A 20,026-nucleotide genomic window follows, 5' to 3' on the forward strand; every position below is an offset into this window, starting at 1 on the left:
CATCTGCCCAAGAGAACGCCCAGCTTTTGAATCTTTGTGGCATGTGATATTCCCATTTATCAATACGTGAATAATGGTCCCTCTTTAGTTCACATGCTCTCTAAACAATATTCAAGAAGGTATGTTCATTAGCTTGGCAACACTCAATACTGTTTATTTCATGTGCTCACACAATTTTCTTTCGCTATAAAAGGTTCCCACACTTAGGGATTCTGTAACCAAACCTCAAGCTGTTTTACAAAAGCTGGCCTGCAGTCCAATCAGACAACGGACGGCTTGATGCGTTCCAGTTCCCAAGACTCCATCATTTTGCACAGAAAAGGAACCCAAGACAGGGCAAGCACTTGTAACCAAACATAAACCATATGACACACCAACTTTCATCCACTTTACTGTTTACTGAAGAACAGAAACAAGTAAATTAAGAATAGAACAGAGGAAGGAAAGCACTATGTGTCTTCTCAGGGGATCACTTAGCAGAGACACATCCCTGAGATTTAAACAACTTTCTCACAAGAATGGAAAATCCCGAACAGGGTTACTAGGATTCTAAATGAGCACTACAAAAAACATAGTGCAATCTTGTGTTGCTTGGGTTTTGGCCTCTAAGTTCTATTGAAGAGAGCAAGAATGTTTTTAAGTAAAAGAGAGCCACAGACTTTGTCATCTGAACAGAATCTGAAAATTATACAATACAACCTGTCATCTCACAGGTGAAAGTACTATGATGCTAAATCACTTGCTCCAGAGCACATAATTAGCAGTGATGGGGCCAAAAGACTCCCCCCGCCCAAGTCATCTGGCTTCCAACTCACAAGCCCTTTTTGAGAACCAAGCTACCTCGATTGCAAACTCGCTCTTCTTTTCAATCTGTATGGGCTACAAAATACAATATGCTTGAGTCCTGACCCAGAAAGCTTGAGAACTTAACCCTTTTATAGGAATTGTTTTCAATATGGGTATAAACCCTCATGAACTTGATTTAATCCAAATGAATCATTGGAATAATCTAAAAAACCTACCATCTTCCATCTCTTTTCTCCTACTGGCTTCCCTAAAAATCAGCATTTAAAGAGAAATTAGTGAAAAAATGTTGAAAATAATGGAGTACTTGATATGGTACTAGTTTAATTAATACCAGCAATAATTAAAATTAATTTCATTCTCTATATCCCAACTGTATTTCTGTAGCAAATCTTTTCACAAAAGGGCCTGAGCAGTGGTACAAAGAATAATTCTTCCTGAGCAAAAACAATGGCAATTTGGTTTATTCAAGTGTGGTCATAATTATACTACTTCTTCTGGTCAAAGCAATGAATTTCTTCTTGAGCCAAAGCAATGAATGAAAAGAGAAAATGTTATTCTATTATTCGAGTTCTTTTAAGTTGGTTTCACCCCTTCTACAAAAAGGCGGAAAGGTTTATTCTCAAACCAATACAAACCTTGCATAACTGGCTTGTACTATAGGTGATTTAAAAGGTAAACTTGAATTGTTTACCTTTATACATACACACAAAGTACATGTAAAACTGGAGAAACCTGAAAAAGAGATGTGTATTGCATTAATATTGGTTGTGATATTATGCTAGAGTTCTGCAAAATATTACAGGGTAAATATTACCGGGAGAAACTGGGTAAATCAGGATCCCCCAGTATTATTTCTTACAACTGCATGTCAATCTACAAATATCTCAATAAAACTTTCCATTAAAAAATTAAACCCGAGAGCCCTGATATACGTAACTTACTCTCAGGTGGTTCAGGAAAAAATTGTGGTGTGTGTGTGTGTGCAGAGAGTGGTGGGTGGAGGGAAAAAGAGAGGAAGGAAAATGATAAAATAAATCGCGTAAATACTTCCAGTAAGTGATTCTGTGTAAGAGTATACAGGCGTTCTTTGCATTATTCTTGCAACTTTTCTGTAGGCTTAAAATTATCTCTAAATAAAGTTCAATACACACACACATATTTACACTGAAGTGTATCACTGTTGATCTTATGACATTCTCATCGCTACTGAGCACTGTTGCTTTAACCATTGCAGTTTGATACAAGTAGTGTCTCACTTGGATTTCCTTTATTCGGATTGGCATGTTCAAGTTAGTTGTATAGTTTTCTATTACAATATAAATGTTTTTCTTACTGATTTGTGATTTTCTTTTTTTTTTCACCAGTTCTATAGTAAATATGTTAAGCCTCTGTCATATTTGCTATAAATGTTTTAAATACAGTTAACTTAAAGTACTCTTGATTTCCTTGAGGGAAACTGAATAATTTCATCCTGAGTAATTCTTATAAAGAAAAGTAAGATGATACTCAGGTAGCCACACTCAAGTTTTATTGACATTTTTAGTAACAATTGAAATGTCCTTTAAATGTTATTGCCCCATCACTCAGTATGCATTCAATGTAGATAATGTAATGTCATCCAAATAGAAATGAAAATGAAAAGATATGGTTTGTGCTCTAGCATGCCACACAGATTGAACAAAGTCTTTTTCTATTTAGTCTTAAGTCAAAATAGCCTTTAGAAAATTTTAATTATCATCCCATCATAAATATAAACTATGGAAGATACGGGCAGTTAGAAAAACGGTCAGGTTTAAGAAAGCGGTTGTCAGTTTATTTTTAATATATAAATTGATTCTCTTTTAAATCATTATTTCCAGAAATCAGAGTGACGTGTCCAGCTAGGCAGTAAAACTACAAGCTTCTAATATTTCCCATAAGCCAAGAGACAATAGCCTCATTCACCATTCACATTGGAAAAGCACAATGTCATGTAATTTATATAAGCCATAAATGGAACAGTAGCTTCATGCAACTTGAGACCAATTAATGCAAGTCTTGTTAAATCTACAAAATTTCTTAGGGTATGAAAAATATGCAATCACTACAACTCCAAAATATATTTATAAAAGTCTGCAATTTCAGATCTTCAGTGTCACTATATATAAATACTCTTTCTCCACAAGGAGTAAGCAGAACATGCATTTAAATAGTTTATACACTTGAACCTATTAAAATTAAAATTTAAAAGATAATATAGTTTGTTCCTCATTTTAACATTTTTCAAGAAGACAGCAGAAATATTTACCTTGGAAAGGTTGGTGTTATTTCCATATACTCTAACATATTAATATCAAAAGAATCAGATCATCTCAAACCATTCCATATGAATTATAAACAGCAAAATGGAAAAAAAAAAGTTATAATCTGGCAAGAAATGGAAAAACTTTCAGTCAAATAGCTCAATAAAGAAACTCAAATCAGCGTACTAAACTCTATAGTGTATTTGATTAAATATTTATGCTTTCACTCTATAATGATCTAAGATTTTTTAATCATGTAGAAATTCAAATGGACTACGTAATTATTTCATAATCAGGATATTTTCCCATTACCTGTTGATTATTTTCACATCTTGTATTTCAAAAATTGCTCTCCATGTTTTGTTTTTATGTGTAACGTGCTTCCCCCCCACCCCCACCCACCCCACCCAGGCTGTAAGATCTACATTACCTAGGAAAGCTGAAAGTAAGCTAGATAAACATATGCTGTTAAAAATCCTACTACATTTTTCAGGAAAAACTGAAGTTTAAAACAAACTCACATTCATTCAAAATGTGCCGCCTTTATATGAGAACAACTCTTATATGAAGCTGTTGGCTGTATCCCAAAATAAATTATTTCAGGCTATACCTGGATGAGTCCACTGGCAGAAATAAAACTGTAAAACTCACACGTGTGGAATTACTTCACTTACAGATTTAATAAAAGAAGTGGTTCCTTTCTAATGATACTGCTCCCTGCCAGGCCAGAGCTGCACAGTGCTAGGTTTGTGGGCATTACTCTTTTTCCTATTTTAAAATTATGTACTGGGGGGACTGGGAGGCGAAGGTGCAAGAAAGGAAAAGACAGGGCCCGAGGGCTATGTCTTTTCCTAGGTATGGAACTAAAAGAGGAAATTTAAGTGGAAATACAGAAGGATCCGGTAATTGGGGGAGGAAGGGTGACTATCAAATTCTAGAAATATTAGTGGAAAGGAGTAAAATGTCTATCAGAGTGTCTGCCCAAGATTAAATAAAACACCAGAGGTAAAATTACATATTACAAGAAAAAGTAACTTCTGAGTTGGCCACAAAAATAAGCTTGGCCCTTTTGAGAACAAATCTTCCTTTTTTTTTTCCATTCTGGAAGGCTAGGCAAGTGCTCAGTGGTGCTTTCGCCGGGTCGCTCTGAGCACCTCACCACTTAGATGACAATTCCATACAAGCAAAATATATTAGGTTTCCTTAACCTTTTTTTGCCCTGTACCTCCCACTTCTAATTCTACACACGTTCCCTCACAGATCCTATCACATAAATGGCATATTCATTAATTATTTTTTTAATCTGCAAAGTACAACCAAGAACCTTTTCTGCGAGCTTTTAAAAAACCATTCTAATAACCCAAAGATCCAAGAATAACTTCTGCAGGCAAGGGTGACAATGTGTAAAGTCAACATTTTCTCAGCGTACCAGTACCTTCCAAGCCCCCAGGTGCTGATCCAGGAGAGCGCTTTCTTGGCAGGACAAGGCCCCTGGATGGAGGAGCCTTGCCTGTTATTCCTTGTTTAATTTGAATCGAAAACAGGCTTTCCCCATTCTTGAAGCCCTGCCCTTTTTATTATGCTTTACACCGCCCAAATGTGAGGCTTACCTCTCCCTGGAAAAAAAAGCAAGCCACACACACACACACACACACACACACACGCACACACAGATGTCACAGCTCCGTCTGGCAATACCAGCTCACTCCTCAGTGCCTCGGGGCGGGGGGGGGGGGGGGCAAACTGAAGACAAACCGGTTTATTTTGTCAATACAGTCGAAGTCCTTACAAAATCATTTAGTTGAGGGGGTGGGGGTGGGGCGGGGGTATACAGGTAAAGGTGTGATGGAATTCAGAGCTGAGAGGTGAGACTTACATGTTGGCATTACTGCGCTGAGGTTCCCAGGGGCCGCACGCTCATCCTCCGCGGTCTTGCCCCGGCTCTGCCGCTCGGAGTTCCCCAAAGGAGACCCTCGGCGCCCGGACCGAGCGCAGCTGCCGGACCCTCACTCACGCTCTTTCTGGAGAGTTCATCGGGACTCCCCGCAGCCCCTCCTCGCCCGCGCTAGGGGCGGCGCAAGGTGGAAGGCCCGGGCTGCGAAGTTCAAGTGCCGATCGCTGGGGGAGGGGGCGGGCAGGGCGGCAGGTTCCTCCTCGCTGAGTTGAAGGAAAGTTAAGTCGGGAAGATGGAAACAGCTGATGCTGGGTGCTCTGGGCCGGGCGGGGGTGGGCCAGTGGGTGGAGGGGTCCGACTCGGCAGGTCCTCGCCCTGCCGGCGTGAGGCAGCACGTGGTCACCCCTTTGTGGGTTTCGTCCCCCCACCCCTGCCCCGCGGGCTCGGGCTGCTCCAGGGGCCGATCCACTCCACCCGCGCTTCCGGCGCCGAGGCTTGGCGGGCGCTTGGGACTCAGGTGCGGCTGCCGCGGCCGCGCGCGGCGTCTGGCCGGGCCCCGGAGGCCCCGGGGCGGCCCCAGGCTTGGCGCTAGGCGGCGGGGGCCGTCCGGCAGGCACAGCTGCTCCACCCAGAATCGCCAGAAAGGGCGAAGTCTTGCTGCCGGGCAGCGAGGAAAGCTATGCGGGGGCCGAGTGGGGATGGGAGATTGGCTCCAGGCCAGGCGCAGCTCCCAGACGCGGGAGGGGGTCACCCGAAAGCCGTGAGCCCTGAATCCAGGAGACCCTCCACGCAAGAAATGAGAAGCGCGGAGTGCAGGCGGTGATGTTCGCGTCTCCTCCCTGCCGGCTAGATTCCGTACTCCTAGCCCACGCGAGTCCGCGCGCGGGACCCTTCCGCCAAGGTCCAGGCCCCTGCCTTGGTTTTCTTTTACTTTTCTGCCCCTTTCTTTTCTTCTTTTTCCTCTTCTGTTTCTTTTCTTCGCTTTCCTTTTCTGTCATAGCTCTTTCGGTCTCTTCCTAATAATCAGAGTGAAGGGAGTGTCCTTCCGTCTTCAGAGCGCACTCAGACACCCCATACCATCAGCACATCTCTTGGTCTCTGCTGGGGTAGAGAAGTTGAATTTCCCAACAGGCCCTTCTCCAACCAAGGATGAAGATCAGTACCGACAAGGTGTTGAGCAGGCCCATTTGCCGTATACCGATGTCCACCACCTCATCGACCACTACCTCGTCCCACTGATTTGTTGGCGCCCATAGTCGCGCAAATAGAGGTTCATCCTCTTGGCTTACAATTCTGTCTTCTGTTTAAATGCATCTAAATACCCCCAGAGAGTGGTAACACTTTAAACGTTTGCCATTACTCTCGGTTTGAGCAATTCAAATCCCTTCTGGAAAAAAGCATTTTGGGCTGGAGGTGCTGTGGGGAAACAGACTCAGGGGTCTGAGAGTGGATGCAGAACAACACAGGGAAAGTCAAACTTGGCAGAACTAGTGACAAACGGCCTGCTCCACAATTTGGCTTGGGATCCTCCTGCCTGAACTTTCTCTGCCGTTCCACTGGGACCCAGGGATAGGACCAGAGAAGTCACACTTTCTTTTAAAAGCGGCACCATAAAAATATGAAAGGATGTCAAGGGGGCTGGGAAGATGTTCACAGAACGTTTTATTCAGTAGGATTGATTTGCAAATACAAATCCAGTGATTTCCCCAATGAAATTGGGGAAAGTCCTCTGCCTGGACTCCAGTGCTCTTCTAAAGTAGCTGCCAACCAAAGGGATCTGGGTACACCTCCTAGGAGACAAGAAGAGAGGAAAAGGACTCACGCTTGGAAAGAAATCCCCTTCCCCTTGAGTACTGCCAGAGCTAATCTACAAATTCTGCAGAGAAAACTTCCAATGCCAGAGCTGAATACACTCCCAGAGCCGCAGCTGCCCAGCTTGCATTGTGAGCGGCCACATGCGTACATGCATGGGCCACACACCCAAGTGCCAAAAATATTATATAACATTGATAGGCTAGTGATAGAGAACTGTTAGGGCAGAACAAAAGAGGTAGAGCAGGACTCGAATACAGACAGCTACAGGCGGAAAGGAAGCTGGAACACTGCCACCACACCCAGAGGCCTGAAAACCCAGGGTGTGTTCTTCTTGTGACTTTTATCAGTATTTATTTTGATGAATAAACAGTATGAATAACAGAGACATAGAACTGTGGCACTTAAGGGAAACTAAAACTCCTCTGTCCAGCCCTCTCATATTACAGATAGGGAAATGAGACTCAGATGTGAGACCTGCACAAACTCGCTAGAAGTGAAGGGGCGTGGGGTGAGGGCTGGGGGTCTGGGGTGGCACTAGGTCTTGCAATTCAAATCAGTCTCTATTATACCAGACTGTCTTGAGGAAATTTAAGTTCCACTCATAGAATTGGTTTTTTTAAAGCAAAAACATTTATTATTTCACAGTTCTCAGGTTCAGGAATTCAGGCACAGCTTAGGGCAGTATCTCACAAGACTGCAATGGAGGTGCTGTTGGCTACGCTGCGGTCTTATCTGAAGGCTTGACTGGGGAATGATCTGCTTCTAATTTCATACACGTAGTTGTTCCACTCATACAATGTTAATGTTAGAAGAAGCCAGGAAACATAAGGGCAGGCAAAGAAATGTAAATAACTGTATTAGGGTTCTCTAAAGAAACAGAATGGGTATATGTATATAGACAGGAAGCTTTAAGGAATTGGCTCACATGACTGTGGAGGTGCAAGTCTAAAATCTACAGGGGAGGCCAGCAGGCTGGAGACTCAGGGAAGAATTGCAGTCCAAGTCCAAAGGCAGTCTCCAGGCAGAATTCCTTCCTGCTGGGAGGAGATCAGTCTTTATTAAGGCCTTCAGCTGATTGAAGAGTCTCACTCACATGAAGGAGGGCAATCTGCTTCATTCCAAGTCCACGAATGTAAATGTTAATCTCATTCAGAAACACTTCCATGGCTACATCCAGAATAATGTTTGACCACATATCTAGACACCATGGCCCAGCCAAATAGACACATAAAATTAGTCATCACAGTAACTGAAACAAATGTACGTATATCTAGAAGATAAGAGTAGGATACTTACCTATGCTAGTGTATGTTAAATGTTCATAAACTCATGTACTGATATTTCTATACAATTACATGAATCACAGCTAAAGTTTTTCAGGGAACTAGTACCTGTCATTCATCAGTACATTAGCAAAATCTTTCTGTTTTAATACTTCTGTCTTCAAACTAAGGATTTATTCTTTTTCTTTGGAAGAACACACTAAGGAAATGGAGTCTGTAGAAAAAAAGTACATGATCTTTTAATGCAACAACATGGGTTCAAAGCTTGTTCCTCTACTTAACCAGCATCATGAACCTTGGCAGTTTACTATGCAAGACTTATTTGTCATAATACTTATAATGCTTAGCTCAAAGGGCCACCAGGCAGATTCAATGAGCTAATGACATAGCACACAGCATATGTCCTGGAATTTTATAATATTGGTTGCCTGTGCCTGCCCTGTGTATCATCCTAAAACTGAAAGTGCCAGGACCACGTTCCTCTGTATACAAGAATCCTCTGAAAACATTCCAGACAAAATGAATATTGAACATCTGTTTGAATCCTTAGCATTGATGAACACAACTGTGAGAAACTTCCTCTTTCTGTTGATTGAATCAGACATTCATGCCATCAACTACCATTCAGAACAAGGACATTCTATCTTCCACAAAAAGCCTTTCAAATATCTGAAGACAGCTATCATCTCTCTTCTCAGCCTTTCCTTATTCAGTTTCCACAGCCTGAGTTATTTTAACTATTCAGTGCCTGGCTCTTCACTACACATGTGATGGACCCTTCCCTATCGACATGGGTCATTATCAGCCCTCTTGACAATATACTCAAAGCAGATTCCACACCTCTCCCCTGATAACAGCAGGACATTACTCTTGTATGAATAAAAGTTAATACTAACCTTTGAATAGCCACATAAAATATTTATAGTAGGAATAGGCATAGCTTTTATTATATTGATCTTCTACTGTGTGCCAAGGAGTGTATAAATTTTATTCTACAGATCAAGTTGTTCAAGATATATATCTTAATTTATAAATAATTCAACCCAATTTCTGTTTTAACTTCTCATCCTGCCTTAATCAATTCAATTCTTCACCTGTCACCAAGCTTGCTGCTTTCTTCAGCAGGAGGGTGGAAGACATGAAGTCCTTGACTTATCCGTGTCAGCAGCTATCAAGCTGTCTTCTGGTCTCTGGTCATCAGTTCACATGGATTGTCAGTCTTGTCAGAGATTCCTCCAGGTTCATGGCTTTCCCTTGACTCCTAAATGGGCCATCACTGTTCATCATCCTGGTCCCTCCAAGAAGCCCTTCTCTCATTGGGGCCTTGACTGGGTCTCTATCTGAGAGGCAGGGTGCAGGAAACCACTCAGCTCCCTGATCTCAATAAGTCCACCACCCATCTCTCTTCCTTCTCTTCAATCTTGATAGAGGGGATATAGCTTCTTTTTCTCTGCTGTGTCTCAATATTTTACTGTACTGCAACACCTCGCAGTTCTTTTAGGGCTAAGATGATGAAAAACAAATGCAGACATCCTGAATGCCTTTTTGTTTTGTTCCTGTACCCCATCATTTCCAGAATCTATGAGCATACACTAGCTAGAAGCTTGAATAGGGAGAACTTACCCAAGTTGTTCAACTTACCCAAGATCATACAACTTACCCAAGATCGTGCAACAAGTAAGGGGAAGCTGAACTCACACCAAAGCTGAGTGACTTCTAATATTTGTGCTTTTCGCTGATGTGTTCTCCTCACTGTTGGCCCCAAGTCTTTTCACATGAGCTGTCACCAAGTCAGGAAGCTGATCCTGCCCCAGTGCAATGAGCTGAGCCCTTGGTCAGGGAGCTGAGCCCTTGTAGCATTGAGTCCAGTGTATCCAGTTTGTACAATCAATTTAAAATTTGATTCCTTCATTAACCTTGTTAACAATCTTGCCACACGCAAATTTAATAATTCTGTTTCTTATATTTAGAATATATGAATGATAATATTCACCCAGGCAAAACCTGTGGAATTCCATGGGGGACTTGCTTCCTACAGTGTTCTGATAATCGACATTGGAAGGCACACATTTTGAAACAGTTGTTAATCTATGCTGTTTTACTCTCATCCCATACACTTTTTCCAAAGGTAGCCCCCAAATTATCACAGGAGAGGAAATACACATAGCTTTTATATTCTACTGATATACTAATCTAGAGATTGTAGTTATCAATACTGAGCACAAATTTGAAGATACAACTTGTTCTTCCTGAGCTCTTGCTGGTTCTTAATAATATCTTATTCTTTTCAAGAGCTCAAAAGTCATCTTTTGTATAACCCATCCTTGACAATATCTAGAAGAAACAGCAAGATCATTAGATTCTGCTTCCCACAAATCCTCCTTTCCTACGAGAAAATCAGAACAAATTATGTATTGTTTTAAAGCTGACATGACATATATTGTGAGCCTGATTCTTACAGTTTGGTAATAAATATAGGCTGCTATGAACTTCATACAGTGAAAGCTTTTTAGTCTTCCATGGATAATAAAAATATTAATATCAACAATGATTACCACCATTTTTAGTACTTCCTATGAATATGACACTTTATTAAGATAATTATATGTGGTATCGCCATTAATTGTCACATCAACCCTACAGATACAAGTGACTTGACCTAAAAGAGATAAGGCAGGCAGAACTCTATTTTTTTCTTTCCTGACTGCAACACCTATATTCTGACCAACCAATTCAGGTTCAGCTATACTTGCCTGGAACATTTACAAAAAAGTCCCAGTGTACAGTCTGATGAGAAGAAATGCAAGGAAAAAAGACATGGATCTATGAAATACCAGCATACAGGTTTTTCTGGTATTTCATTACACTGCTTTCAAAAATACTACACAACTGGATTTTGCTAGCTGTGTGGGTATTCATTAATCTTTCTGAGAATGTACCTGTATATGTACGTTGCTTTTGTAAACCTCACAGTTTCAAAAACTTTTCCTGAATTATATTCAAAAATCAAATATAGAACTAAATGTAGCAATAAGAGCTACAGTCATCTAAGTAATTGTTAATTTTCCTATGCATTCATTCATTCATGCATTCATTCAATAAAAATATTGATCACCTACTTTATGGCAAGTATTGTTCTAAGCACTGTTATTATAGCAATGAATAACAATGAACAAAGTCCTTGCTTTCATCAAGCTTGAATTTCACTTGGGGTCGGAAGGGACGTAGATAGTAAAGTAATAAAAATTAGGTATGTAATATAAAGATGGTGATAAATTCCTTGAAAAGTTAAGCAAGAAGAACTTAAAGAAGATATGGATGACAGCTGCTATTTTCTACAGAGTAGTTAGGGAAAGCCTCGCTGACAAGATGTCACTGTAGAAAGATGAATGATGTGGAGAAGAGACCTAATAGGGTATATAAAGGATGAGTGTTCCAAATGAGAAGGACAAGCAAGTGCAAAAGCCCTGTGGCAATATGGGCTTGGCTTGTCTACCATAGCAAGGAGAACAGAGAGGCTGGACTTGAGGGAGAAAGAGGGAATGAGGTCTGAGAGATAGCAAAAGACCAACTTTTTTGCTTTATGAGTAATAGAACAGGCTTTGGATTTTACTGTAAGGTAAGTAGTCATTGGAGTAATTTGGAATAGATTAGAACATGGTCTAACATATTGGAGACTAGAGAGTTCAGAAGTGGGAGCCCAAAGCCTAGTTAGCAGGCTGCATAATCAAAGAAAGTAATAATGATGGTTTGAACTAGTATCATGGAAATGGAAGTGGTGAGAAATTATCAGCCTTGCAGTTATTTTAAAGGAGATTTACTGATAACTGGATATAGAGTATGAGGAAAAGCAGAGACAAGAAGTACGCTGTAATTCTCACCTACACAACTGGGTGAATGAGTTACTAATAATTGATTTGGGGAAGAGTGAGGGAGAAGCAGGTTTGGAAGGGAAAATCAAGAGTTCACTTTTGGATGTGGTTTAAATTTGAGATGTCTACTAGAAAATTTAACACATGCACTTACAACACTGCCTGGAATATATCAGATACTCAATGGAAGTTCATTAGTTAATTAAGCAAGCACGCCTTGTACCCTAAAGTTTAGCCTGAGATCAATGTCAGACTTCCTTTGCAATTGTTTGTAGAATAAACTTCCATAGAAGAATTAAAAGTTTAGTTATGTCTTAAATAATAGTTTAGATTCTCATCAAAAGAGGAAGAGAGTGAAAATTTGAAGCAATGGAACAATTTCAGCAACAATGAAGGAAATGATGACAAATATTTGAGAGTAAGTGAGCAAATGGTCTGGCTGCAATCGCAGATCTAGCGGCTGATAAAGAGTGAAAGGCTAATTGATGGTAGATCGTGGAAGGCTTGGCGGGTCAGGCTACAGAGTTTGACTTATTTTTAACAGTTTTCTGTTTTTGTTTAGTTTTGTTGGCAAGGGAATCATATGATGAAAGCCATGTTGGTGGAGAATTAATCAGAATGGAGTATGGTAGAGAAGATTTATGCAGAGGACTGCAGTAGCCCTGGGTGAGGAAAAGAAATACCGTGGGAACAATGGAAATGGAAAGGAAATAATGGGTACAAGAGACATATAAAGTTAAGGAGACATGGTTCTTATCTAGTCCAAACCTACATAAGAGATATCTAAGCTCTTTGATGCTTGACATCATGCACGGAAATATAATTGGCTGGATTCTTGTCAATTTATACACTTATACATGATCCTTTGCTATTTTTACACGCCATAGCTGTGGGAATCATTAGGGCTGTTTACCAGGGGGGTGGTACTCCTTCTGAGCACATGGTAGAAGTGCTCTTTCCTTTCCCTTGGATGTTAGGTACGGTAATGCAACCTGCTCTGGGAAATGGGATATGAATATAAATGATGTGTGTCACTTTGGGACAGAAGCTTTTAAAGAGCATAGAACAATTTGTCCCTGTCTCTTCCTCTTGGTGCAGCAACTGGCAATATTTTGCAATGGTGGAGATTTCATCAGTCTGGGTTCCACAGTGAGGATGATGTGCAGTAGCTACACCAGCTAACCTGCAGGGTTGAGTGGGAGGGACAAATAAGCTTTGCTCCTATACGCCACCAAGATTTGGGGTTATTTGTTACTAGGGTATAATCTAGCTGATCCTGACTCATACAATCACTGTTATCTAAAGTCTTGATAAAGCAACATACAATCAAATGTCAGAGATATTTAAATAAAAGGTAAAATTTCCCACATAAAATAGGTCCCTTTTATTTTACATGGGAAATCTTATTTTTCCATTTCCAAAGTATTGAACAACAGATTTATCACTGGAAGTATAATGATATTCACAAGTCTGGCCACAAAGAGATGTGTATAAACTGGAAGTCTTTAGGTTCTTCTTATGTATTTGCTTTCCTGAGTTGACTCTAGACAAGCTTTCTGTGACCTGCTTTTAAAAAATCGAAGTAAAGTAGTCTTCCAGGGATCTGGTAGAAAATGGAAAGTGTGTGTGTGTGTGTGTGTGTGTGTGTGTGTGTGTGTGTATAAGAAGGAACAAAAATTAAATTCCCCATGGGAGAAGGACAAAAAGAGACTAGAAGTAAACAACACTTTGTGAAACCAATACTAGCATCCTTTATTGGTCAGAATTTAATATCTGAGACTAGAGGAAAAGTTTATTAACTTAAGAAGATAATTAGTTAAAAAGGATGAACACATTCCGACACATCATACCATTTTATTTAACACAAATGCCATCATGCCATTTTATTTAGAACTATGCAGTCAAGAATATTGATAGAGGTGAACAAATAACCAGTTTTACATTTTAGACATACAGTTGACCCTTGAACAACACAGGCTTGACTGCATGGATCCATTTCTTTCAATAAATATACAGTCAGCTCTCCATATCCCTGGATTTCACATCCACAAATTCAAACAGTCTTTTCGATCTGTATGCATTGTTCTACGCCATTTTATGTAAGATACCTGAGCATCTGCAGATTTGAGTGCCTGCAGGGGTTTTGGAACCAATCCCCTGTGAATACGGAGGGATGATTGTAGTTAACTTTTTGAAGAGTTGAAAGTACTTACATGTGGATTTTTGACTGTGCTGGGTGAGGGGTAGGGTCAACACCCCTAAACTCCACATTATTCAAGAGTCAACTGTATTGGAACTGACAAAGACTCTTTCCTTGATCTAGACAGGCTCTCCTGAGCCTGACTAGGCCCCAGCTTTGGGCATGTCCTCAAGAGCTCAGCTTTAATGAAAATTCTGCTAAGTCAGTTTAGCCAGAATTCCTATCCTTGATATCTGAACAAATTTTTCATCCTGGATCCCCCAGGTTATATCTGATCATCCTGGCATACCTTCAGCAAAAATCCTGTCATGTCGGTTTAGTCAGAAATCCCCCTTTAACCCAGACGTTTTCTCTTAGTAATTTTTCATCCACCGCCCACCCCCACACCTGCTCCTTGCCTATAAATCACTTTTCCTTACTGCGTTAGGAACTGAGTACAGACCTATACTGAGGTCTCTTTTTTTCAAATTGTAATAATTCCTAATTAAAATCTACTTTTACCACTTTACTACCTAGCTTAGGTTTTTGGTTTTTTTTTTGTCATAACACATTTCAATTATTTTCTTAAAAAGGAACCCATAGAGGTATTATCTAAGCAGCTGCTACTTTAAAAATGAAAAAATAATTCAGAGAACAAGATGTTCTCATTTAGATTGGGCACCTGGAGAAAGCAACTCAGAGAAGGTGATACTTAAGATGAGACCTGATTGACAAAATGGAGCCAGCTATGCTAAAATTGAGAGGGAGGGTATTCACAGCATATGGATATAACTACTACAAAAGTCTAAGGAAGAAACACATTTAACATGTTTAAGGGGGAAAATAAGGCAGGTATAGCTAGAACATAGTGGATAAAGCCAGGAGAATACTATTAGGTTGCTGCAAAAGTAATTGTGGCTTAAAGGTTAAAAATAATTGCAAAAACCACAATTACTTTTGCACCAACCTAATAAAAAAAGGCAGAGATATAAGTAGGGGTCAGATAATATAGTCTAGTAAGTCAGGGTACAGAGTGGGATTTTTTTTCCCTAAGTATTATGGCATGCTATTTATGGGGTTAAATGGGGACTTAACAATTGAATACAAGGTTGAAAATGGATTAAAGAGGACAACAGGAGCATGGTGACCACTTTGGTGAGTACTGTAATAGTATGTGGTGGGAGGTAACGGTGACTGGGAGCAGTATGCTGGGAGTGAAAATGGGGAGAGAAGAAGACAGATTTAGAACAAGTTTGAGAGACTGAGGTCACATGAATTATAATCGTTTGGATACAAGAGGATGAGGATGAAGACACCTGGATTTTAAGCGTGAACAGCTGCATGGATAGTAATGAGTGAAGGTTGACACCGTAGAAGGGGAAGTTTTGGAGGAAAGAGGACATGTTAAGTTTGCGATGCCTACAGATGTCTAGTACAGATATCAAATAGACATTGGCATATATATCTGGAGTTTAAGGATCATATTTGGGAATTATCAGCAAACAAGTGGCATTTAGTGATTTTAGAAATAGTCAGAGCTCCAGGGAGACATACAGAGAAGAAAAGGAAGCTGAGAACATGCCTTGGGACAAACCGAAGTTTAAAGAGGAAGAGCCAGCGAAGAAGAAAAGAAGGAGTGGCTAATGAGGCAGAGAAAAGTTAAAAAATGTGTTGTCATAGAAACCAAAAGAAGAACATGTTTCAAACAGGAAGAAGGGCTAAGCTACATGAACATTGCCGATAAAGATGCTTGGATGGGGCAACACAGACCTCACCAGCGACTCACAGGAATACTGTCAGTGGAGTAGTAACACCATAAACCATAATGGAAGAGCCTAAAAAAACAATAAAAGGTGGGCCATTGACACTATTCAATTTTTTCAAGAAATTTAGCTCTGAAGTAGAGCAGAACAATGGAACATGATGCTCTTGAAAAGGAGTGTGGCAAAGATGTTTTCCCTTCCAAGTGGAGATGCAAAGGTATCTTTGTAGGTTGATATAAATGATTCAAGAAAGAAGAAACTGATGACAGTAAAGGTGAAACGTAATCTCAGGAGTGATGTCCTAGGAAAGCAAGAGAGAATGGTGGAGGTCTCCAGAGTGCATATAGAGGACTTGGTCTCCAATAGTTCCTACCACACTGTCCAAAAATGGTATCTGTAAGATAGTGATAATATTGATGGATCACCAACATCAAGCAAGAACATGAACTCATACTGGGACTGATGGGTGGTTAAACATTCTATTGAAAATCCCTGATAACATTAAAGAATTATTAGAATTCAGTTGAAAAAGCAAGTGAGCTAGAAGGACAGAGGTATATAATAAACACTGGTAAAGCTAGGTTCAGATTTTTTTCCATGGGCTCTTAATCAGTGGCCATTTGTCTCTTGCCCTGATTGGGAATGATTCAATGCCTATAAAGTAGAATGTCAGAAGTGACCTCTGAAAATAGTGTGGAAGGTGGAGTCCTTCTCATATCACAATAACAGTTCTTCAATTAAATGCCCATGACAAATAAAGTAAGGGACAACTTTGCAGTATACTGTAAAAGTACCCCAGGACGATTTGGGTCTTCACAAAAATTCTTTACTGATGATATATTAAGAGAACTTCAACTCAGGTTAGACTTTCTCAGCTTCTTACTGTGTTGAGCACCAAACAGGAACTCCACCAAGTATTCATTTGCTTTGCTATGAATATCAAATACACAAATTGTCTGAGTAATCTTTTTTTTCCTCCCAAAGTTTTTAGTAATCCTAGATTGGGCTTTCAGGAACTGGGAGGTGGAGGAAACAGCCTGAAGAATTTTTCACCATAATGTAGACTTTCTGGTATTCCATTGTTATTAGTCACCCTGCACTCCTCTGGACCTGGAAGCTGGAATTTAGAGCCTCTTTGATTTAGTTTCTCCCCAGAATATCCTCCATTTCCTGCCAGGTGGAGAAGGGTGGTTACCTAACTTGTGGGGGCTGAAGGTAGGCCTTCAGGCCTACATGTTCCTTATATAGATTTTCAAGCAGTTGGCTATCTTAACTCTGACATGAAAGGAATTTTGTCCCTCCAAGTTCTGAGCTTTTTTGAACTGATGAGGGCAGTTCTGCTTGCTTGCCGTTGGTCTCCATCTTGACAAACATTTAGGTTTGACTTCCATCTGCTAAATCATTACCCTTTCCTCTATTAGCTTTTCCACATTCATATATTGATCTTCAAAGTTACAGATATCTCTAAATCTCATTGAAGATGCAGTTCCTTTGAAAGTAGACCAAGAGATCATGAAAGACAAATGTTAAATGGTGTGTTAAATGGTGGAAGTGATCCTTTAGCAATTGAAAAATACCTATAACCTTGGGCACATTTATTCAGAATAAATTGTTAGAAATGTTGTATCTTTGTACATTTGTTCTTCAATTTTTCAAAGATGATAGTTTTTCAAAGATGATACTTAAAAAAAACAAGTTACAGTTGAAGTTTCAAAATGTGAAATCCTTACTATTTTGAGCTAATTGAACTTATACTCTTAGACAAATAATATCTTTACCATGCCATATCACTAAATTAAGTGTAATTTCTTAACATTGGTGGAGTTGACCCCAAATTCTTTTTTAGCATATCTGTATACTGAAATCTTGTCCCAGTTCATACATAAATGTATGAGACATCAGTAGTGATGTTAGCCATCATTTCTGATGCTAGTTTTTAGGACATAACCACCAAATTCTACTAAGTCTTGCTGCAATGCTATTAAATGGTTCTGAAATAACCAAGTCTGTGCCAAGCGTTATTCTAGAAAATGTAAAACAAACAACAAACAAAACCACATATTGCTCATATTTCTAGGAACACTAACAAACACCACACATGAAAAAAACATACTTGACCTTTCCAACATGTATACAGTTGACAAAATTCATCAGTATTTAGAGAAAAAACTCAGTACAGGTATTAGCCAGCATATATGGTCAACTTTGTTTAATTTTTAGGAAGAAAAAAGTTGCCTTAAGATTTTCAAATTCATAATTCCCTCAGCAAAATGTTGACTAGTTTAAATTCTTACTGTTTGAAAAGATAGAGTAGACAACATATAGATTTACACAATTTGTTTTTCAGTCAAATATATTTATTCATATATTTTAAATCCTTGCACATATTTTTTTCTGAAAGTTTATGCATGCCTAAATTCCAACTGTGTCATTGGTCATTCATCTGACATTTGGTATGTCAATTGGTATGAAATATTGCCTGAGTTTAGACTTCTTCCTTTCTTTAATAGTGCTTTTAATCATATCTCCTCTGTACTGGTCTTGAAGAAGCTAATTTTATTGTTAGAATTGTCTCGTGGAGTCAGAACAATTAGTAACAAAGAAAAGCACAATCCCAGGCCAAAAAATATAACTGAAAATAAGACATGCCTGTTAGACTACAGGTGAGAAATGTTGGGAAAAGGTATGAGGAATCAAATTTTCTTCAAATGGTGTGGAGAATAGCTGCTCATGGAACTTAACCTTGGAATAGAGCTCTTAGAGAGTAAGAACTCAAGAAATTCTAGGTCCCGGATTCAGCAGAATGAGCAGAGTACTTGGGGTTTCAGAAGAAAGCAGAGCACAATGGAAAAACACTCACTTGGGAACCACAGAATCAGGGATGCAAACCCAGCCTCTGCTATTCACTCATTAGGTGACCTTGGGCAACGATTGACCTCTGAGCTTGATTCCATATCTATATGTGGAATTAAATGATGCCCAGCTTCATTAATTGTTATTATGCTTACAGACAGTATTTTTAAAATGTGTGGCAGAGTCAGAGCTTAAAGATGATAGAAGCTATTACTATTAATACTGATTTCAAAGTAGAATCAAATTTTTTTAATGGAAAAAAGAGATCCCTTCAGTGAAGAATAAATAGCCAAAACTAGTGGTAATTCACACAAGGTTGGATTCTGTGACTCTGGTTAGTGTCTGTGTGTTGTCTTCTTGGATATACTTTGTAGCCTGCATGGCACAGTATATACTGCCATCTCAAATGTCCATGGTCTAGTGACCTACCATGGAGTAAGGACACAGATCTTGAACTGTGGTGGTGTGATTTGATCACTGAAGATTGCTCGGTGTTTTCATATTTATAGTGCAAACATACAAGCCAGGTAAACTGGGTATTCAGCCCACCTGAACTAAAACCCTTAAAATACAGTAACATACAGAGCAATGTATCAGCAAAAACTACTTTTTTTGAGTTCACTATAAATGGGCCCTGTTTTATCATTGATAAGAAAGTTACAAGACTCATCTTATAATTTTTCTAAAATGTCATTTGTGTATATTTGCCATCTGTATTACATAGAATTTTTAAAATTTCTTATTTGTATTATTGGCACATTCAAAATTCTTTTTCAAATTGCAGTTAAAATGGTGTATTGCTCAAATTTTATTTACTGTAGTGAAATATATATACATAAATTTACCACTTTCACCATTTTTAAGTATACAGTTCAATAGCATTAAGCACATTTACATCATTGTGCCATCATCACCACCATCCACCTCCGGAAAATTTTTTTCTCCCTAAACTAAAACTCTATACCCATGAAACAACAGCTTCCCCCTACCTCCCCCAGCCTCTGATAAACTCTATTCTACTTTTTGTCTTTACGAATTTGAATATTCTAGGTAACTCATATATTTTTCCTTTTGTGTCTGGATTATTTCACTTCACATGTCCTGAAGTTTCAGCCATGTTATAACATGTATGAGAATTTCATTCCTTATTAAGAATTGCATCCTCATTCCTTATTAAAGTTGTGTTACTTTATTTCTTCCAAAGGCATAATTTATTCATTAACTTTTTAAATATATATATATATATATATATATATTAGAACAGTTTTAGGTTCACAG

General features: G+C 39.3%; 1 protein-coding gene across 4 annotated transcripts in view; it reads right to left on the minus strand.

Moving 5' to 3' along the window:
• Positions 1-5,613, minus strand: part of ADGRG6 (adhesion G protein-coupled receptor G6) — a 131,392-nt gene extending 125,779 nt beyond the window's left edge. For all 4 annotated transcript variants that reach the window (XM_081038530.1, XM_081038529.1, XM_081038532.1 and 1 more), the window contains exon 1: positions 4,966-5,613. In XM_081038530.1, the coding sequence (XP_080894656.1) occupies positions 4,966-4,967 (2 nt within the window). In that variant the 5' untranslated portion in view covers positions 4,968-5,613. The remainder of the gene's footprint in view (positions 1-4,965) is intronic.
• Between the last annotated feature and the right edge of the window lie 14,413 nt (positions 5,614-20,026).

This window comes from Rhinolophus hipposideros, assembly GCF_964194185.1.
Source record: "Rhinolophus hipposideros genome assembly, chromosome: 3".
NCBI classification, from domain to species: Eukaryota; Metazoa; Chordata; class Mammalia; order Chiroptera; family Rhinolophidae; genus Rhinolophus; species Rhinolophus hipposideros.